Here is a 21,439-nt window from a genome sequence, read left to right as displayed (position 1 = left end):
TGAATTCAGGCTGCAACACAAAATGGGGGTATGAAAACATTTAAGGCACATTGCCCTAACTACCTTTTCTGTATGGGTCTCCCTTGTGTGGCAACTTTCATTCAATGATTTATGCACGTCTAAGATTATACTGGGGGTGATATTGAGTGCAACTTTGTTTTTTCAATTGGTTTAGTACTTACCATCAATCCTCCATGGTCTTCGGTGTCTATAAATTATAGAGCAAGATGAATGAAAAATATTACATTTGCTGCTTTAAACCCGACAATGCATAAATATGCCGAATACCACCCCCTTGTGCTAGACAGGAATCATTGGGGGGTATACAAGAAGAGGGAAAAAACAGTGTAAACGATAATCATAACAAAACAACCCAAGGGTCATTTATTGCGGAGAGAATTTCCTCAATTACAAAAGCGCCATTTCACCAACCTTGGCTGCAACACAGAGCTAAGTACTCTAGCTGTTTGTTTAATTATCCGTTAATAATCTCAGAATCAGAATGGAGATCCTTAATGCCACAACGAAACAGACTTCACATGACGGATAAGACAGAGCGATGAATGGTGTGTTCAAGACAACTGGAAAGTTCGAGCTCCAGAAAGAGACCCAAATTTCTGAGTTGGATGACCGTTCACATTTTTTTTCCTCAGTCCAAATGTTTCTTATTTCCCAGTTGTCTTGAACACAGCAGAAGCCATCCATTCTAAACTGTTTCTGGCAACTATGACAGTGGAAGAGGGAACTGTGAGGCATTGGAAGAGATGAGGTTGGTGGGAGGTTAATGTAGCAGACAAATGACCCTATAAAACCTGGATTGAGATGAACAGCACCAACCAAAGACCAAATTAGATAAGACCAAGTATAAAATCCACCTTCCACCCATAGCAAAGCCAACCACACTATGCTTACACTGACATCTGAGGTAGGACTATACCTAGTGTTGATTAAAAAATAATAATTTTAATCGTCAGCTTAAACATCATGAAAGAGGACATCCAAAGCCGTTTGGAGACTAGACAGATAGAAAGCCAGAGTTTCCATCCATTTCAAAGGACCTCCTGTGATCTGAAAAAAGCACATATTTTGGTGTAAACATTTATTGGTTTCAAAATGAAATAAAAATGACTTGCACCAGCATTGAACAGCCTTTCAGAATCCACACATTTGTTTTATCTTTGAGAGAAATTAAAGGAAAAATAGATCATTTTTATATATTCAGTTGTATAAATGTGCAAACTGTTTTTTCTTCCAGTGACCCAGTAAGTATATCATTTAAAAAGACCTAATGAAGGATTTGACAATGTAGGCCTTGTAGAAGAGGAAAGAGGGAAGACAGTGTGGAGACAGAGACAGAGAGAGAGAGACAGAGAGACAGGAGGCCATCCAAGCAGATGATTGCTAAAATATGCCGTTGCGGTGGAGGAGTGTCATTTTAAATGAAGTTAAAAAACAGGGGTTTCAAACAAGCCTTTTTTCCCACTGCTCTCATCTGTGCCTGCCTGTGAACAACACACATACAGAACGTTCACTGTGAAAAAGAGAACTGATTGAATTATTTAGCTACTATATAAATTATTTACAAGGTGCAGGTCTTTTCATTTAACAATAGACTCTGACTGGGGTGTCTTCATTTTGCGTTTCTTGGGAGAATAAAGCAGTAGACTTTGGAGAGAAAGGCACAACTAGAGACCCATTGTGTAGCCGAGGGCAACTTCATCATGTACCGGCCACAATATGGGGCAAGTGGCAGGCTGGCCGATAGTCAGCTACCCTGGGGATGTGGGGAAGCTTTGGTTGAGTTAAACTGAACCAGGCCAGACACTGCAACTGGGCTGGGTGAGTAATAATGAGAGAGCTGAGCTTTGGGTCTGACTCAAGATTTCAACAACTATAAAACAAATGAACAAATAAAATAAAACAAAAATACAGGCTTTTGATATGTTCCGGCCTGTTCTCAAAACAGAGAGCAGACAGGTTATTAATATTTGGAACTTCAATAATCGTGGTTTTTGGATATTCGTTCACGTCAGTTCAGTTACATTTTGTTCTTTTTCGTCAAACCGCTAGTAAGAACATTACAAAGTACAACACAGTCCCCGCAACCAAGTCTCTACAAATCAAGTGGAAAAACAACCCTTTACATCAAGCCAACTTAGTGAGTGAAGGGGGGGGGGGGGGGGGGCTGGGGGGAGTGATGGCAACAGGAAGTGACTGGCGGTGCTGGTGAGGGGTCAGGGTTTAAAAGGCGAGCCAGGGGTCCTTAACGCCCTCTACTGGGAGCTGGCCCTCTCGGGGAGTGTCTGTGGCCGTAACCTCGGCCATGGCACCTGCTCGTGGTAAGTCTGACGGAGGCTCGGGGGCCGTTGTGGCGGAGGAGGGCATCCTGCACAGCGTACCTGGAGGGGAAAGTGGCCAGGATGGTTTAGGTGGAGGCTGGGTTGACAGGGGTTTGACCGTGGGGGTGTGTTTGGCGTGGTGGTGGTCACCGTTAGACATTGACTGCCAGACACGGCGGCTATGATGGTAGCGGTGCTCTCGGAGCCATCAGACCACGGCCCTGGCTCTAGAGAGCTCACCTAGCAGAGAGTCCGCCTCGGTCCGGCTGATCCCCTCCGGCAGCTCAGTCACCTCCAGGACCCGCCCACTCACTGCCTCCGAGAGAGAGAGAGAGCCGTCAGACCCAACTTGGAGACAGCACTTTAGCCTATGACCTCATTAGTTAAAGCAGTACAGACTAACCCTATGCTTCCTTTGTCATAAGACTACTAAATAACTACCCAGACTATCTGCATTTAACCTCTTTGCACAAACTCTTGACTCATCACATGCTTCTACTGTCTATTATCTATCCTGTTGCCTAGTCACTTTACCCCTACCTACAGTATACTGCTGCTACTGTCTATTATCTATCCTGTTACCTAGTCACTCTAACCCTACCTACAGTATACTGCTGTTACTGTCTATTATCTATCCTGTTGCCTAGTCACTTTACCCCTACCTACAGTATACTGCTGTTACTGTCTATTATCTATCCTGTTGTCTAGTCACTAACCCTACCTACAGTATACTGCTGCTACTGTCTATTATCTATCCTGTTGTCTAGTCACTATCCCTACCTACAGTATACTGCTGTTACTGTCTATTATCTATCCTGTTGTCTAGGCACTAACCCTACCTACAGTATACTGCTGCTACTGTCTATTATCTATCCTGTTGTCTAGTCACTTTACCCCTACCTACAGTATACTGCTGTTACTGTCTATTACCTATCCTGTTGTCTAGTCACTTTACCCCTATCTATATGTACATATCCACCTCAATTACCTCGTACCCCTGCACAGACTTGGTACCAATACCCCATAGCCAAGTTATCGTTAGTCATTGTGGATTTATTCATCGTGTTATAATTGTTTCTACATTTTTATTTCTGAATTATTAGGAAGGGCCCATAAGTAAGCATTTCTCTGTTGTTAACGAAATATGTGAAAATTAGATATTGATATTTGATCTAAAAACAAAATATATCATGGATAAATGTTGTATTTAAGATACATCTAAGAGTAAGATATTTATTGATTAGAGGTCCACATCTCTGTCCTCTAACAGACAGAGGTGTTCTCTACCATTACCTGGTTGACCTACACTGAGATCTGTAGACAGAGCTTTCCTCGGCTGCTTCCTCCCTCTGCCTCCTCCACCCCTGTGCCGTATCCCCATAGGTACCTGGGAGCAGAAAGGAGGATGAGAGAACATTCAGTTAACCAGCTCGTAGTCTGCTGTTGCACTTTATGTGGACTCCAGCTCAAGGTATCCCAATGCTTGATATTGATTAGATTGGAACAGAAATGAGGAACAAAAGAAAAAGCGGAGACCATTGTTTGACTTGATCTTTTGTTTTATTTGCACAGTACTAAAGAGAAGATGTAGCTAAGCATTTCTAAATGGTACATAGATATCCCCACAGATATTTCTTCCTCTGTCTTGTGTAGACTCACCTGATGGTTGGGGGCCATGGGGGGAAAGTGGAGGAGAGGAGGACGGCTCTGGGGGTTGTACTGGAGGGGTTGCCCTAGCAACGGGTACCGAGCATCTCCTGGGAAACACAAATGACGACACACTAAATTGGGCTACATTTCTTTAGGGTTACCATTTGCCATAAAGATGGAGCAGCTGAGTAGCCTAAGGGACCCTCAGCGTTTCACATATTTGTTTGAATTTAGTATTAGCACACTTAATTCAAGTAGTCAACTAATCAGCAAGCCATTGGAATATGATATTCCTATATAATTGGAATAGATTAAGTATGTGAAATGGCTGGTTGAAGTTCCCCCAGGACTGGGTAAAGGAACACTGGGTGTCTCCCTCACCTTGCCCTGGCACGAAGGGTCTGGAGAACTGTGGCATCATGGGTACGGGGGTTAGGCCAGGACGGATGCTCTTCACATTGGTCAGGTGGGAGGGGGTTGGCGACTGGGCAGGGGAGGTGGAGGGACTGCCCAGCTGGGGACTGCTCTGTATGGACAGATAGAGGACAGGGTTAGATGGAGGGCAGGGTTAGTGGGTGAACACACCCGACACCAGGAAAACCACTGGTTAAAAAATAAAATTAAAATACAAATATTTTCAAGGCTACTCTTACAACATTACAGACCACAACACCAAACCCCATTACTATATTTACACCAAGAGTGTGATACTGAAGAAATACTTGCAAGTCATTTTTTCTTCAAATCTGCATGTTCTCTTTAGGCTGTATGGGGCAGCGGAGCAAGGGACTCTCACCTGTGAGGTGTCTATGACTGAGAGCTCTGTGGACTTCTGTCCTCTGGTGTGATCCAGACTGTAGTACTTGCTGTGTTTCCACTGCGAGGGTGTGAGAGGCCTCGGCTGCTGGCCAGGGGACAACATCAGCTGCATCATCACCATTCCACCACCTGGAGGAGGGGTACAGATGCAACAAGGACAGAAATTACAATATTACATCAAATTCAATGAGAGTTTATATGCATCTCCTCAGGGACAATGAAGATGTGTAAAGATTTTGTCTTATTTTGTGTGTGTGAGACATTTGCCTTTTAAAAATATATTAATCACATTTAATAGGATAAGTATGTCCGTTTGTTTTGTATTTCATTAGTGTATTATGTAGGAAAACTAAATCATGTTCACTGACTTGCAGTTAAAATCCTTTGTCATCTAATTACATGTGATGTTAAAAAAAAAAGTTCAAGAACATTTTGGACCTGCACTTGACCTAATTAAAAGAAGACTACCGACTGCCCTTAGCCGGTCTAATTATTTCTGCCGAGGAAGACTTCCGACTGCCCTTAGCCGGTCTGTAATTATTTCTGCCGAGGAAGACTTCCGACTGCCCTTAGCCGGTCTGTAATTATTTCTGCCGAGGAAGACTTCCGACTGCCCTTAGCCGGTCTGTAATTATTTCTGCCGAGGAAGACTTCCGACTGCCCTTAGCCGGTCTGTAATTATTTCTGCCGAGGAAGACTTCCGACTGCCCTTAGCCGGTCTGTAATTATTTCTGCCGAGGAAGACTTCCGACTGCCCTTAGCCGGTCTGTAATTATTTCTGCCGAGGAAGACTTCCGACTGCCCTTAGCCGGTCTGTAATTATTTCTGCCGAGGAAGACTTCTGACTGCACTTAGCCTGTCTAATTATTTCTGCTGGGGGATAAAAGTGACGAGCATCTATGACAGCCACATAATTCCCACCCTATCTCAAGGATGAAAACCTCCATTTATATTTTGTTTTCCATCCATTTTATTCTGAAAATAAAAGGGAGGTCTACAAACAAAAGAACCTGGACTCTATAGTAATACCAACCTTGGATTTAATCCATCACTAGCCCTGTCTTGGTGTAAAACGCAGCAGTCTATTTGTATTTCATTGTGAATGAAAAAAAGAGGTCACACAGAAAGGAAGTTGACCATAGAACAGCATAATAACCAAAACACATTTCCACATAAAAAAATAAAAAAAGACAATAAAATATTTACATTCGTTTGCATTTGCCATAAGAGAGGTTTAAATAAAGGGAATGTATTTTTTACGTGGTAATCCTTGCATGAAATGAAAACATTTCAACCACCTCAGTTCTGAAGAGGGAGATCTAATTTCAGGATTTGAAATAAGATTACCCTTTCCTCAAATTAGTTATTTAAGGAGAAAATAAAAGATGACAGAGAGAGCGCAAGACAGCGCGAGCGCGACAGACAGAGACAAAGAACTTCTGTGAGTGTAATGTTTACCGTTAATTTGTGTTTCACTTTTGCTTATTATCTACTTCACTTGTTAACATATGATTCCCATGCCAATACAGCCCTTAAATTGAAATGTAATTGTAAATTGAGAGACCGACCGAGACACGGGGAGAACGACAGTGGCTATACTGATCAAAAGAGCATCGCCACAGAGGACAATCACATTAACTAAGGCCACCTAACACGTTTCAAATTAGAATTAGATTGCCCACAAAGGCACTTTTTTAATAAGATGACCATAACTGGGAACAAAGCAGCAGAGGAATTACTTCTTAATTACCAGTCCATATCTGTTCAATAATTACATCGTTAAGACTTGGAGTGTAATTTCAATTAGCACCTTAAAGCCTCAAAGCTAACTGGATAGAGGAGGAGGAGATGGGGGGGTGTCAGGAGAAAGACGTTAAGGCGTCTACATCACATTTATTTTGTTGTTGCCACGTTGTATTATTATAGCTTTGGAGCTGGGAGATGAGAATGCTGCCTGTCTGCGCCCCCTCCCAAAGAAGACCCTTTAGAATCGATTCAATCCATTTTGATTTGCCGGAGAATTCGGTTGGAAGTCATTTCTCCTGATGACGCCTTTGTTTAGTTGGGCTCTAATTAAAAATGTTCTTAGGGCTCTTCCACTTCAGTGTTCAGAACAGAGGGGATTGGGCTGTCTACATTGTGACGGTTGGATTGGAGAGAGTGTTAAAACTAAAAAAGGTAGAGATGGGAGAAAGGTTATAAAAAAAATATACTGCTCAAAAAAATAAAGGGATCACTTAAACAACACATCCTAGATCTGAATGAAAGAAATAATCTTTTTTTTATTTATTTTTTTATTTCACCTTTATTTAACCAGGTAGGCAAGTTGAGAACAAGTTCTCATTTACAATTGCGACCTGGCCAAGATAAAGCAAAGCAGTTCGACAACATACAAAAACACAGAGTTACACATGGAGTAAAACAACATACAATCAATGATGCAGTAGAAAAAAAAAAATAAGACTATATACAATGTGAGCAAATGATGTGAGATAAGGGAGGTAAAGGCAAAAAAATGCCATGGTGGCAAAGTAAATAAAGTATAGCAAGAAAAACACTGGAATGGTAGATTTGTAGTTTGAAGAAAGTTCAGAGATAAAATATAAATAATATGATGCAAAGGAGCAAAATAAATAAAATAAATAAATACAGTAGGGGAAGAGGTAGTATTTTGGGCTAAATTATAGATGGGCTATGTACAGGTGCAGTGATCTGTGAGCTGCTCTGACAGCTGGTGCTTAAAGCTAGTGAGGGAGATAAGTGTTTCCAGTTTCAGAGATTTTTGTAGTTCGTTCCAGTCATTGGCAGCAGAGAACTGGAAGGAGAGACGACCAAAGGAGGAGTTGGCTTTAGGGGTGACCAGAGAGATATACCTGCTGGAGCGCGTGCTACAGGTGGGTGCTGCTATGGTGACCAGTGAGCGGAGATAAGGGGGGACTTTACCTAGCAGGGTCTTGTAGATGACCTGGAGCCAATGTGTTTGGCGACGATTATGAAGCGAAGGCCAGCCAACGAGAGCGTACAGGTCGCAGTGGTGGGTAGTATATGGGGCTTTGGTGACAAAACGGATGGCACTGATCTTATTAAATACTTTTTTCTTTACATAGTTGAATGTGCTGACAACAAAATCACACAAAAATAAATCAATGGAAATCCAATTTATCAACCCATGGAGGTCTGGATTTGGAGTCACACTCAAAATTAAAGTGGAAAACAACACTACAGGCTGATCCAACTTTGATGTAATGTCCTTAAAACAAGTCAAAATGAGGCTCAGTAGTGTGTGTGGCCTCCACATGCCTGTATGACCTCCCTACAACGCCTGGGCATGCTCCTGATGAGGTGGCGGATGGTCTCCTGAGGGATCTCCTCCCAGACCTGGACTAAAGCATCCGCCAACTCCTGGACAGTCTGTGGTGCAATGTGGCGTTGGTGGATGGAGCGAGACATGATGTCCCAGATGTGCTCAATTGGATTCAGGTCTGGGGAACGGGCGGGCCAGTCCATAGCATCAATGCCTTCCTCTTGCAGGAACTGCTGACACACTCCAGCCACATGAGGTCTAGCATTGTCTTGCATTAGGAGGAACCCAGGGCCAACCGCACCAGCATATGGTCTCACAAGGGGTCTGAGGATCTCATCCCGGTACCTAAGGGCAGTCAGGCTACCTCTGGCGAGCACATGGAGGGCTGTGCGGCCCCCCAAAGAAATGCCACCCCACACAATGACTGACCCACCGCGAAACCGGTCATGCTGGAGGATGTTGCAGGCAGCAGAACGTTCTCCACGACGTCTCCCGACTCTGTCACGTCTGTCACATGTGCTCAGTGTGAACCTGCTTTAATCTGTGAAGAGCACAGGGCACCAGTGGCGAATTTGCCAATCTTGGTGTTCTCTGGCAAATGCCAAACGTCCTGCACGGTGTTGGGCTGTAAGCACAACCCCCAGCTGTGGACGTCGGGCCCTCATACCACCCTCATGGAGTCCGTTTCTGACCGTTTGAGCAGACACATGCACATTTGTTGCCTGCTGGAGGTCATTTTGCAGGACTCTGGCAGTGCTTCTCCTGCTCCTCCTTGCACAAAGGCGGTGGTAGCGGTCCTACTGCTGGGTTGTTGCCCTCCTACGGCCTCCTCCAGGTCTCCTGATGTACTGGCTTGTCTCCTGGTAGCGCCTCCATGCTCTGGACACTACGCTGACAGACACAGCAAACCTTCTTGCCACAGCTCGCATTGATGTGCCATCCTGGATGAGCTGCACTACCTGAGCCACTTGTGTGGGTTGTAGACTCCGTCTCATGCTACTACTAGAGTGAAAGCACCGCCAGCATTCAAAAGTGACCAAAACATCAGCCAGGAAGCATAGGAACTGAGAAGTGGTCTGTGGTCCCCACCTGCAGAACCACTCCTTTATTGGGGGCGTCTTGCTAATTGCCTATAATTTCCACCTGTTGTCTCTTCCATTTGCACAACAGCATGTGACATTTATTGTCAATCAGTGTTGCTTCCTAAGTGGACAGTTTGATTTCACAGAAGTGTGATTGACTTGGAGTTACATTGTGTTGTTTAAGTGTTCCCTTTATTTTTTTGAGCAGTGTATATATTAAAAAAAGGTGGTACAGCGAAGCTAACGTCTGTGGGTTTTGTTTCAGAGACAACCCATACAGCAGCTCATTTGAAGAACTAACTCATTAGCAGCAACATTTCACATTTATACTGTTGAAGAGAAAATGTACTCTTGCTCTTTCAGCGATCCAACAGAAAGTGATAAAGCAGTCTTGTAGCCAGCTACTGATAACCAGCTGGTTGCCAGACTACTTTATTTATACATAGTGATTTTTACTTCCTAGAGACCTGGTTATAATGCATACTGTGGCTCAGACTGGCTATCTGCTGTATACGTGATCACTGCAGTGTGTCGGTCTGTGTGTGTGTTGCTGTGTGTACCTGAGCACTGATGTGTCTGATGGAGGGGCTGCTGGGAGCTGCAGGGGGAGGACGGCCGAGGGAACAGCATCTGCTCTGATCCGGAAGGAGGCAGGAACTCTACAGAGGAGCTGCAGTGAGAGAAACACCACACACACACACACACACACACCACACACACACACACACACACACTAAAGCCGAGTAGCAGAGAGGCCAAGCTCTGGCACGGATTCATTCATGTAATCAGAATTCGGCACATCGGTTTTAAAATGGGCTAAATTACCGAAGTGGAACACTGTGTACACAGGAGATCAATAACCCTGTATTGCATTAGAACTACCATAAATATCCTCAATCTGAAACCGGTGACAGCCGGGAATCGGCTAGAAATCGCTACAGGCTCATTTTCTACCAAATCAAAACAAATCAAGGGAAAACAGCATAAATCACTGCGTCTCCGTTACTGAATTGCGGTTGCGGAGTGCCACTGGGGTTTCTTCTTTCCAGGCTCCTCTCACTCGCCTCCATTTTGATTTTATAACAATATAAGCAAAAATAAGGCAGGCAGGGTTACGCGTCATTCCAAAGCAGAGGCAGGCAGCTGCAGCAGCAGACATTCGGCTCTCCGCGCCACTCAGCACCCTGAAGAATAATGTGCGTCTGTACAGCGGACCAGAGGGCTGGCATGAAGGATGGTGTAGAAAGCAGCTCGCCACACTGGACCAGCGCTGTTATATTAAGACTCAGTAGATATCTGGCCTTATAAATCATCTTGAACATGGCCTATTAAAGAAGAGGACCCAGGAGGAGGGGTTTCCACAGCTCAGTGTGAAGCATCACAGAGAAGGGCTAGTTATCTGTTCAACTTAAACTGCTTACTGTAAAACTGGGAATAATATACAGTATTAATGTTCTGTAGTAATGTTATTGGTCTATAATTGGAGTATGTCCACATTAAAACTGTGCGATGTCCTACCACATGGTGTTCTGTTCAACTGGGAATGCATTTATATGTATTCAACAATTTATTGGTATTATAATGGGTCTACACTAAGTGGAATGGGTCTACACTAAGTATAGGTATTTTTATGTTAAAACTGTATGGTGATGTCCTACCTCTGTTGATTGGGTGTGATAACGTTGTAGTAAACCTGGACACCAGAGCCAGGCATGGGCCCCTGGTTGGACTGGTTGTGGATGACGATAGGCTGCTGATACGTTTGCTGTGGTACAACCTGGGAGCCTTGGGGCTGCATGGATACCTGCCAAGACAGACCCATAATTCAGATGGATGACATGGGATGCCAAAAAATATTAACGGTTACATAAGACTTTATGGTAAAAGAGAATGGTTCTTAATGACTTAACTACTTGGCTAAACAAAGGTTTAAATAAATATGCTTTACATTTCTTAATGTTTATCATTGTTAATTGTGTGTTTTTACATTATAAAGTGACATTGAGTTATTAATGTTGAAATGCTGAGTACCCACCTGATAAGATGGCATAGAGGGATACTGGACCATCATGCCTTGCATCTGATGTCCCATATTGCTATGCTGGCCACTGACTGTGTTCTGCTGGCCGTTCTGCTGGCCACTGACCGGGTTCTGCTGGCCACTGACCGGGTTCTGCTGGCCACTGACCGGGTTTTGACTCTGTGGCTGTTGCACTACTATCATACTCTGATAGCTCTGTGGATGATTGAGCATCACAGTTTGGTAACCTGGAGAAATAGAGAAGGAGCGAGTGAGAAATTAGTGAGGGACGGGGAGCGAGAGAGAGAAACAGACAGAGCAAGATAAAGAGAGATGGGAACGAGAGACGGAGGAGAGAGAGATGAAGTTGATTTAATCAAAAAGTGGATACAAATGTCTTGATTCTTAGAATTCAGCACTTGTATGGAAATTCAAACTTTCAGAATTCCCTGATAAATTGGTCCACAGGGAAAACTAAAGGCATAGAAACCGTAAATGACATTTATTTATTAATAAATGTATTTCCATGACAGAATTCAAAAGCAATTTTGGACTGACCAATGTATATATTTTCAAATAGATGCAACTTACAAGTTATGTCTAAAAATGTTGATTTTAAATTATTTTGGACAGAGTAATCTTGAGGTAATCCTAGTTGAGTCAGAAAAGGATGTTCATATGACGGGCAATCTATCCAACGGGCAATCTATCCAACGGGCAATCTCAGTTGGATAGATTAACTAGTGGAACTAAGACTTAAAAAGAACTGATATTGGCACAAGATGAAGGGAATGTTGGAACTAATGCAATTACAGTTAGTGAAAATGTACACTTACTCCAGCATAAACTAATGTATAGAATTTATTACACAAGAGACAAAATTCACAAATTCTACAGCACAACGGCAGAGTCAAGTCTTAAGTGTAAAATTAACAATGACTCAATAATCCACACCTTCAGGGAAGGCTAAGAAGTCCAAAAGTTATGGGCGGAGCTAGAAAGTTGGCAGAAGTATTACAAAGTAAATGTACTATTAATCCATCTGTCTGCATATTTCAAGACATGACATATGAGGGTGCAGTGAGATACCCAATGGGTTGGACGATCCTTTCTCGTCAATCATCTTGACAAAAACGTATACTTACCTGGAAATCAACCAATCCTCCATCGTTAACACAATGGAACAGTCAAATGCTTTATTATCTAAATGTTGAAAGTGCATGGGCGACGAAGAGAAACAAAATGGTGCCGTTTGAGGCCATGTGGCAGAGAATGATACATCACCCCTAGAGATGGGGGTGTAAACAGGTGGGTCTGGACAGGGGTGGGTGGCGTGAACAGGTGGGTCTGGACAGGGGTGGGTGGCGTGAACAGGTGGGTCTGGACAGGGGTGGGTGGCGTGAACAGGTGGGTCTGGACAGGGGTGGTGGCGTGAACAGGTGGGTCTGGACAGGGGTGGGTGGTGTGAACAGGTGGGTCTGGACAGGGGTGGGTGGCGTGAACAGGTGGGTCTGGACAGGGGTGGGTGGCGTGAACAGGTGGGTCTGGACAGGGGTGGGTGGCGTGAACAGGTGGGTCTGGACAGGGGTGGGTGGCGTGAACAGGTGGGTCTGGACAGGGGTGGGTGGCGTGAACAGGTGGGTCTGGACAGGGGTGGGTGGCGTGAACAGGTGGGTCTGGACAGGGGTGGGTGGCGTGAACAGGTGGGTCTGGACAGGGGTGGGTGGCGTGAACAGGTGGGTCTGGACAGGGGTGGGTGGCGTGAACAGGTGGGTCTGGACAGGGGTGGGTGGCGTGAACAGGTGGGTGGTGTGAACAGGTGGGTCTGGACAGGGGTGGTGTAGTGGATGTTTGTGTGTCTGCATGTTGTTGTTTGTATGCTTTGTAAGAATATTATATATTTTACAACAAAAACTAAAAACACTTTGCCACAGAACAGGCTGTGTGCTTATGTCATTGGAAGCGATCAATGATTCAGGGTAGTCAACATTAAAATGGCTCAGTAAATAAACAACCTTTCAGCGCCAAAGTCGTTTCAATAGGATTTCTCCTTCACTGGTAAGATTATGGGAGACGAGATAAAAAAATAAAAAAAACTTCATAGAGGGTGTTAGAGGAAAATTAATTTAAAAAAGCTTTTTCTTTCGCTGGGTAAAATACATCAGCATCAAGGTTACCAGAGAGTGCTTATAGTGGAGAATGTTATTGAAAGCCCCTCTAAAGCAGGCGCCCTGAGTAGAAGGATCGGGGGGGTGGAGGGGAGAAAACAGCAGGAAGTAAAACGAGAAGGGAGGGAGTTAAGGGAGGAGAGGGCTGCCTGGGCAATTTTCAATTTCTCCTGGCTTTTGGCCAGAGTGACAGCAATCAATTTAGCCCAGATGAGAAGAGAAGTGGGACAAAAGGAACGGATGCTCCCAGTGAGAGGAGAGGCAGGCAACAAGAGAGGTTGGTTGCTATTTTTAGTACCATTCTCTCACCTCCACTTACAAACCGAGCATGAAGCGAATATAATATTAAACACTCTGTGCTTCAGCTGACTGGGCAGAGGATGGAAGAGACAAAAGAGAGGAGAGGAAGGAGAATACAAGGGAGATGCTTTGCTTCATCATACCACCCAGACCCTGGACCTCAGGACTCAAAAGGCTTGAATTGCTTGCCTTGCTGCTGGCAGACTGTCTTGCCTGCTTGGTTAAAAGGAGCCACTGACTGTCAGGCGGCTTTAGGAGATAAGATGAAACAGGCCCGCCACCCTTCTCCGTATTACACCAGATATACCGGGGCTTCTGCTGCCTCTCACATTCAAAAGCTTCATCTTTTTTTTACAAGAATAAGGGAACAGGACTAGGCTTTCTCAGCCGCCTGGGGAAAGGAGGAGTTCCGTTTGTAATGGTGTCCTTCAATTCAGATCTACCACATTTCTCATAAAAAACAGTGTTTCCTTAGGCTTTATTTGACCATATCTGGAGAAGTACAATACATTTCTACAGAAAACGTATAAAAGTTTGACATTTGATAGCAGAGAATTCTGCTGATATTTTATGATTATGATAATTGCACACATTATGAATCTATAATTATATCTTGCTTCAGACTGATATGAATTGCAGTTGAGACTTTTGCACAAGACATTTATAGCTAACAATAAGCAGTATAATATCTCATTCAAAATGTCGTCAGAATATGTGAATGTTGTGTATAATTGTGCAAGTGGAGCACAAAAGTTGACATCTGATGTTGAAGTAAAAACCAAAATGAAGACTCTTTTGGCAGGAACATCCAAGGATAAAAACTAAAAATACCAGGCCTTCAAATATTCATGGAGCGATAAATGAAATGTCTCAGTCAAGTCAGATAGAAGGCATTCTGATTTGATGGTTAATCCTCAAGTACGCCCAGTAGACAGAAGGCTTTAAAATGTCTGACTTTTACAGCAGTTTGATTGAGTGCTTAGCTGTGGAGGGTTGTTGGCTAACAGTTCTGTCTGAAGAGGTGAAAGTGAGGGGCTGGAAAAGAGACCGGTTCACTGTGAGAATTATAGGCCTCTCAGACAGCGCCCCGGCCCCGTATCCAGGACCTTTGGTTCTTCTGTGGACGGTCAACTTCCACCCGTATCCAGAATAGGCCCTTTGGATCTTACCCCCACCTGGAGGGCTGATATCCAGGTAAGAAACCCCTCTAAACACCTGACTTAGAATGTAACAATGTTTATACGCCTGTGGGTCCTGACATTTCGCTGCTGGAACACCCCATAATTTCCCCATTTGAAATCCCCATCCTGTTCTCCACTGCCAATCTGCATGACCGATGCATGTACAAAGGCTGCCAGGTAATTAAAACAAAATTCCCCATTCCCTTTAAGAGATCCGATTGGCTTTTGTATTTCAGTGGTGCAGCGGAGCATCTGTTTCTCTCGACAGGCCAATGAATGATGCTTCACGATACGCAGTGGAGACGAGGGAGACAATGCTAACGGTGTATTTGATTGGAAATTGTTATTGTGTGGGCTAAAAGGCCAAGGCAACACAATGGCCAACCCTGCAGAGAAAAGCGTTCTAACACAGTAGTCAGCTTTTCGCACCGCTCCTCTGCCCCAGGAGCACCATCTACTTTCCCTGCCACAGTTTATTGAGATGAGCCTATTGTGTACCTGCCATAAGAGCAGATAACCAGAGACAAAGTGCTTAGAGCAATAGAAAATAAAGAGTGTGAAGAGAGCGGTAACAACCATGCCCACCCCACAGTAAGATAGAACATGTAGAAAACATACCACACAGGGAGAAAGACATGGATTGTTACCGCTCTCTTCACCGCCCTCTTTAACCCCCCCATGTAAATAAATGTCATGCAAACCACTCCACTGATGGAATTCCAGATATTACGTCAGAGAAAAAAAACAAAAAAAACCCACACCTGATGTGACACCTGTTTTTAATAGAGGAACTAGGCAGCTGAGATGAATGGTTGAGTTACTGGTTCAGCCTGTGTTAGATATTTACCTGTCTGTTGTGTGGGCGGGGGCATTGGCTGGCTCTGCAGGGCACTATACTGCACTGTGCCCACAGGCCTGTACCCCTGGTTGGACAGGGGGTACTGGCCTGGCCCACAGTAACATGCTGGCATCTGCAGGCAGAGATGAAGCAGTCCAAAATGAGATACCATTAATAGCACTACTGCTATGCAGCTCTCGGAGGTCTCTGAACCTAGAGTACATTCCCTCAGCTGCAGTGGCTTAGTTAACAAGTCCAATTTAAATGCTATTTTAAGTAGAGAGAAAGTATCTATGAACAAATGTACAGTACATGTATCTCTCAGATACTAATGATGAAACATTACAACCATATACACGAAGGAATAAAGAGACCGGCCAAGCATTGATCAAGACAGTAAGATGGAAATAACGTATAATAGTACTAATATAATGGAGTACATTGTACAACTTAATAGGAATAAACCAGGTGAGGGTCGGATGTACAGTAACCTACCTGCTGCATGTAACCTTGTTGCTGCATGAGTGGCTGGTTGACAGGCGGAGGGGCGGGGGTGTTGTAGGCCTGGGGGGCAGGGACAGGCTGGCCTGGGGGGGGCACCATGTAGCCCTGCTGCTGCGGGGGGGCCTGGAGCACCACGGAGGAGGGGCCCTCCCCAGAGGCCTGCCGGGACAGACTCATGTGGCTGAACTGGGCTCCCAGGTTCTCTTGCTGTGGGATGGAACACACAGAAACATGTGTTATATGGCATAGATTATATATTTATTATTAACAGTTCGGTCGTGGCTCTAGTTGAACTACTACAGGACCTTGTATGTAATACATAGTACTTTTATATGGCACTTTTCTGAAACTCCAAAGACTTTTATACTGCTGGCTCCTAGTGTAGTCACTGAACTTTGAACTACTGTACCAGCCTACAGCAATACAACTGGATACAGCCACCCATGCAAAGAACAAAACTGAAGTCCTTCTGACTTGCTTAAGTGTGGTGTGGTTTACTTTACTAGGCGACAGGTGGTTGAGTGGTTAGGAACTTTAAGCATTGCTATTTATAGAATATCATATTCAGATTAGACGGTAAAAATGAATGTAATTAGTCATTAAGGGATGTTTATTCGTAGAGGGACGTCAGGAAAGAGGTCAGTAGAACACATGATTTGCATCAATGGAGGGAGTGGGGTAGCAAAACAACATGAAAGTTAAACTGATTCAATTCATCATTAATTGGCATATTAATGAAGTCTAATTAACATGCTGACCAAAACGCCTCCGTACGTCGGTCCACGTGAGATTTTGTCTATCACCACCAGATACGAAAATGATCAAACCAACTAACTATATTAATTCATGGACAGGTCCAAACACGCATGAAACATTCATGGACATTTAACTAGCTTGCGGTTGCTAGGGAATTTGTCCTGGAAAATAAACATTGGATTATTATTTTACCTGAAATGCATATGGTCCTTTTTTGTTGCTGGAACTTTGACCCCTTTTGATTCACAAAACATTGTGTGTTGTCTACTCCGACAATTATTCCACAGCTAAAAAGAGGAAACCTAGTTGTTTTTTTAGTTCGTTTTCTTTGGTTTACATTTACATGGTTAATCTCTCATCGTTTTCTGTGGACTTTATATGGCAGTTGGCAACCAACTACGGTGCATTAGCGCTACCAACTGGACTGGAGTGTGGACCTCTTTCATATTTCAATAACCCACGTGGATTAGTATGCTCCTAGCCTGGCTAGACTGACGCCCGTCGACGCGCACCAGAAGATTAGATAAAATTATTGAATAACGTGATCACTTATTTTGCAATGCTCGCAAAACAGGCGGTTTGATCAGCAATTACAAGGGGGGGAAAAAACATTGACTAGCCTTGAGAAGTAATGCTAAGCAATGCCTGAGACTAGTGAATATAACTTCAGGAACTTTTGATAAATTCACTCCTTGTGTGTATTCTTTCAGTAGCATAAGTTCACTACTCATTTACAAAAGTTTTATTCACAGCTTTTTTTTTTACCTAGCCCGAAGAGAGAAGAAGAGAAGAGTAAAGTACCACAGTGTATAGTTGGTCAGGGGAGACGGAGAGGAGCTGAGATGGGTAAGAGACAGACGAGTACTGGACAGGCTGAGCAGTGGGCTGGAGGGGCCGGACCGGCTGAGGAAGGGACAGAACAGACAGAGGTGAGGAAAAACAGTAGAGGAGAAGAAGAGGTAGATGAGAGAAGTAGAGAAGAGGAGAAGAGAAGAGGTAGAGGGCATTGGGTTTAGTCAGACATTAGGCAGAGATCGCAAACGTCACAAGCGGAGAAAGTATCGTCATCTCAAACAATAGAGGAACAGTATATTAGTAAACAGAGTGAATCAGCGCTAGCTCAGGTGGGAATCCAACTACACATGGGGGAATCCAACTACACATGGGGGAATCCAATAGTAATGAAGTGAATTAACCTCAGTCAATAGATGACCATGGATATCCTCCATCCTCTACTAAGGCCAACTGGTGAAAATCTATTGATATGAAAGCAATGGGACAGCTCTTTGTTAAAAAAACAAATATCCTCTCATCAGCCCCCCCCCTGGTTTGGAATGATGTCTTTATTAGGAAGGGGCGTTGCTGCTTCACCATGGGGAGGTAGGGATCCTTGTCTGACCCCTGGGTCGTGCACCCACACTATCAGAGGTCAAGTCAATTTCCTGCCCTTCCATTTTCACTAATGAAGGTCAAGCTTTCCGGCTCAGTTTTTTTGTAAAATGTTTTTTAAAGGGGCTCTCCATGACAGGTTGTGTTGAGGATCTTGCTATTAGAGATCACTATTCCTACCACTCAGGGCCTGTATAAACGCTAATGATTACGGTTTGGGCTGTGTGCTGCACCAGTGGTCACAGGGTTTAGCTGACACTCTGAACTCAATTCATTTCCTCTGACAGGGGTGGCGACTAAGGCGAAAGGTTGCAAAGTTTCCTCAACGAATAACACCGTACGAATGACAACCACCCCCATGAGCTGTCATGGTAATGTTTTGAAATGGGGGCCATGTCAATCTTCAGGGTGGTTTAGGATGTCTGTGTAAGAACTGAGCATGTGCATCAGTTCACTTCCTACTTTCCCCTGCTCTCTCAGACTGTACAAGCACTGTTTGTAATGTGAATGTGGTGTGTAGTAGATGTTATGAGTAAGCCTGTGACATATACATTTACTCCTAGGGGTTCTATTTCATTTAATTCAAATTCAATTCAGTGGCCTGCTGAAGGGTGTTAGCGGACCTGTGCGAGGACGTGGTTGTGATTGGTGGGCTGGTGCTGGCCAGGCAAGTGCGGAGGAGTGGGCATGGGCTGCTGGGTCCTGCCCTGCTGATTATGATGCTGAGGAGCCATGCCGTGGTTGGGGTTGTACACCACAGCACTGCCATCCGGGTTCACAAACGGCTGTCCTGCAGCGAGAGAGAAGGGCAGAGCTGAAAACACACTGGAAAACCACCAAAACTAGCATCTCTATAAACACAATCATTATTTTCAGCAACACTATCAAGCAACACTTTCCATCTCTATAAATCACATCAATAATAATAATAATGAATATTTTCAACATTATCATCATCACTATCGACACTGGCCCCATGATCAACATTAAATCGATAACGTCAACGCTTTGCCAAATTGCTAGGTATCCAGAAATGTTATAGCTATCATTATCCTTACAGCAGCTGAAGACAGCAGAGTATCTAGAGGGCTTCATTTACATATCATTTTTATGAATTCACACAGCCTAGTGAGTAAATATTTATAATAAATGTTCAACCTTTGCATGAGCAGGAAAAATACTAAGAATGTTGTGTGGAGGAGGCACTTCATGTGGAGAATGACACATTTTTTCCAAGGGCTTACTTCAAAATCTCTGGTGAAAAATGCCTTATGCTCCAGTGAATTTCCCTGAGCTGCTACTTGATGAAAGCATCAATGCATTTCTCTGTGGTTCACTGAAATAGGCTGGCTCTGAATGCCGAATATCCTTTTAAGAAGGTATCTTTTGTGCAGAAAAGAGGGTAGTGCCACGGAGCAATCCAGAGACACCCAGTTCCAGTGTATTACATTACAACAGGCTGGTTTTTCTTTACATTTGTATTCTACACACGTCTACTGAAGCACCGGTTGGTTATAGACATTATCATAGGGACAAGGGTTCACACAGACAAACACGGCCGTGGAAAAGTCTTTGCCCCCTTTCTGATTTTTTCTATTTTTGATATTGAATGTTATCAGCTTTTCAACAAAAAACTAATATATTAGATAAAGGGAACCTGAGTTTACAAATAACATTTTTATAAAAGTGATTAACAAAGTTAAGCAACACCCAATTCTCCTGTGTGAAAAATGAATTGCCCCCTTACACTCAACTGGTTGTGCCACTTTTAGCTGCAATGACTCCAACCAAATGCTTCCTGTTGTTGATCAGTCTCTCACTTCGCTGTGGAGGAATTTCGGCCCACTCTTCCATGGAGAACTGGTTTAACTCAGCTACATTTGTTGGTTTTCAAGCATGAACTGCTTGTTTTAAGTCCTGCCACAACATCTCAATTGGGATTAGGTCTGGACTTTGAGAAGGCCATTTCAAAACTTCAAATTTGTTGACCATCTTCATGTCGACTTGACTGTATTTTTATTTGTTTGTGTGTTTGTTTTGGATCGTCTTGCTGCATGACTCATCTGTGCTTCAGCTTATAGATGGATGGCCTGACATTTTCCTGTAGAATTCTCTGAATTCTCTGATACAGAGCAGAATTCATGGTTCTTTCTATTAAGGCAAGTTGTCCAGGTCCTGAGGCAGCAAAGCATCCCCAAACCATCACACTAGCACCACCATGCTTCAACGTTGGTATGAGGTTCTTACTGTGGAATACAGTGTTTTGTTTTCGCCAGACATAAAATGGGATCATCTCGTTACGGAAGCACCTGGATGATCATCAAGACTCTTGGAAGAACGTTCTATAGACAGATGAGTCAAAAGTATACCTTTTTGGATGACATGGTCACCTGGCGAAAACCAAACAATGCTTTCCACAGTAAGAACCTCATACCAACGGCCAAGCATAGTGGTGGTAGTGTGATGGTTTGGGGATGCTTCGCTGCCTAAGGACCTGGACGACTTGCGGAGAGAGAGGGAGGGTTCTCTCGATTTTTTTCCCACGTTCAATGCCCAAAAGACCGTCTGATGACCCTTAAAATAACTCAGAGTTAACTATCAGGTGGCAAAATTAATTCTCTGGGTTCTACACAAGAATTCCTCATTTTCCAACTCCTTAGGAAAGGTCAATAAGCAATTGCACAGCCCTTAATGGCTCTCGAAAAACATATTAGTGCCAGCGCCATATACCCGGGCTTATCAGCCAGTCCCATGCATATTTAAGAACCAACATTCTCTAGGATGGCCATTGAACCAGCAGAGTGAAGAGGAATACATTATACATCAAAGCTTCGACTCACCCACTATCCATTTTCTCTCTATCCAATAACACTGTACAGTGTGGCTTCATTATCCCGTGTCTAAGCAACACTTTGGGGAATTTGTTTTGACCAAAGTCAGGGTATATTGATCTTGCGAGACAGCCATCGTTTTTCAAAGTGCTTCCGTTGCCTCCTCATTTGTGGGAGGCAGAGACACAGATTCTCATTTGCATGCAAGCCGCGTCATTAGATAGTGACTCCTAAGTCAATTCGGAATAATTTGAGGAA

General features: G+C 43.8%; 1 protein-coding gene across 15 annotated transcripts in view; it reads right to left on the bottom strand.

Moving 5' to 3' along the window:
- Nucleotides 1–1,084: 1,084 nt before the first annotated feature.
- LOC106582400 (R3H domain-containing protein 1) overlaps nt 1,085–21,439 on the bottom strand; it is a 68,830-nt gene continuing 48,475 nt past the window's right edge. For 10 of the 15 annotated variants that reach the window (XM_014165478.3, XM_014165476.3, XM_014165490.3 and 7 more), the window contains 13 exons: nt 18,974–19,140; nt 17,763–17,864; nt 16,197–16,412; nt 15,711–15,834; nt 11,230–11,462; nt 10,853–10,998; nt 9,755–9,864; nt 4,786–4,937; nt 4,371–4,515; nt 3,999–4,096; nt 3,633–3,726; nt 2,580–2,651; nt 1,085–2,399 (listed from right to left, as the gene is read on the bottom strand). In XM_014165478.3, the coding sequence (XP_014020953.2) occupies nt 2,242–2,399; nt 2,580–2,651; nt 3,633–3,726; nt 3,999–4,096; nt 4,371–4,515; nt 4,786–4,937; nt 9,755–9,864; nt 10,853–10,998; nt 11,230–11,462; nt 15,711–15,834; nt 16,197–16,412; nt 17,763–17,864; nt 18,974–19,140 (1,817 nt within the window). In that variant the 3' untranslated portion in view covers nt 1,085–2,241. Of the gene's footprint in view, nt 2,656–3,632; nt 3,727–3,998; nt 4,097–4,370; nt 4,516–4,785; nt 4,938–9,754; nt 9,865–10,852; nt 10,999–11,229; nt 11,463–15,710; nt 15,835–16,196; nt 16,413–17,762; nt 17,865–18,973; nt 19,141–21,439 lie in introns of all 15 variants that reach the window. The other 5 variants (XM_014165483.3, XM_045704825.2, XM_014165488.3 and 2 more) reach the window with 4 other exon arrangements.

The sequence above is a fragment of the Salmo salar genome, chromosome 21 (genome assembly GCF_965601325.2).
Source record: "Salmo salar chromosome 21, fSalSal1, whole genome shotgun sequence".
Taxonomy (NCBI): domain Eukaryota; kingdom Metazoa; phylum Chordata; class Actinopteri; order Salmoniformes; family Salmonidae; genus Salmo; species Salmo salar.
The sequence above is the reverse complement of the archived record's forward strand: the minus strand, read 5'-3'. Positions and strand labels throughout refer to the sequence as shown.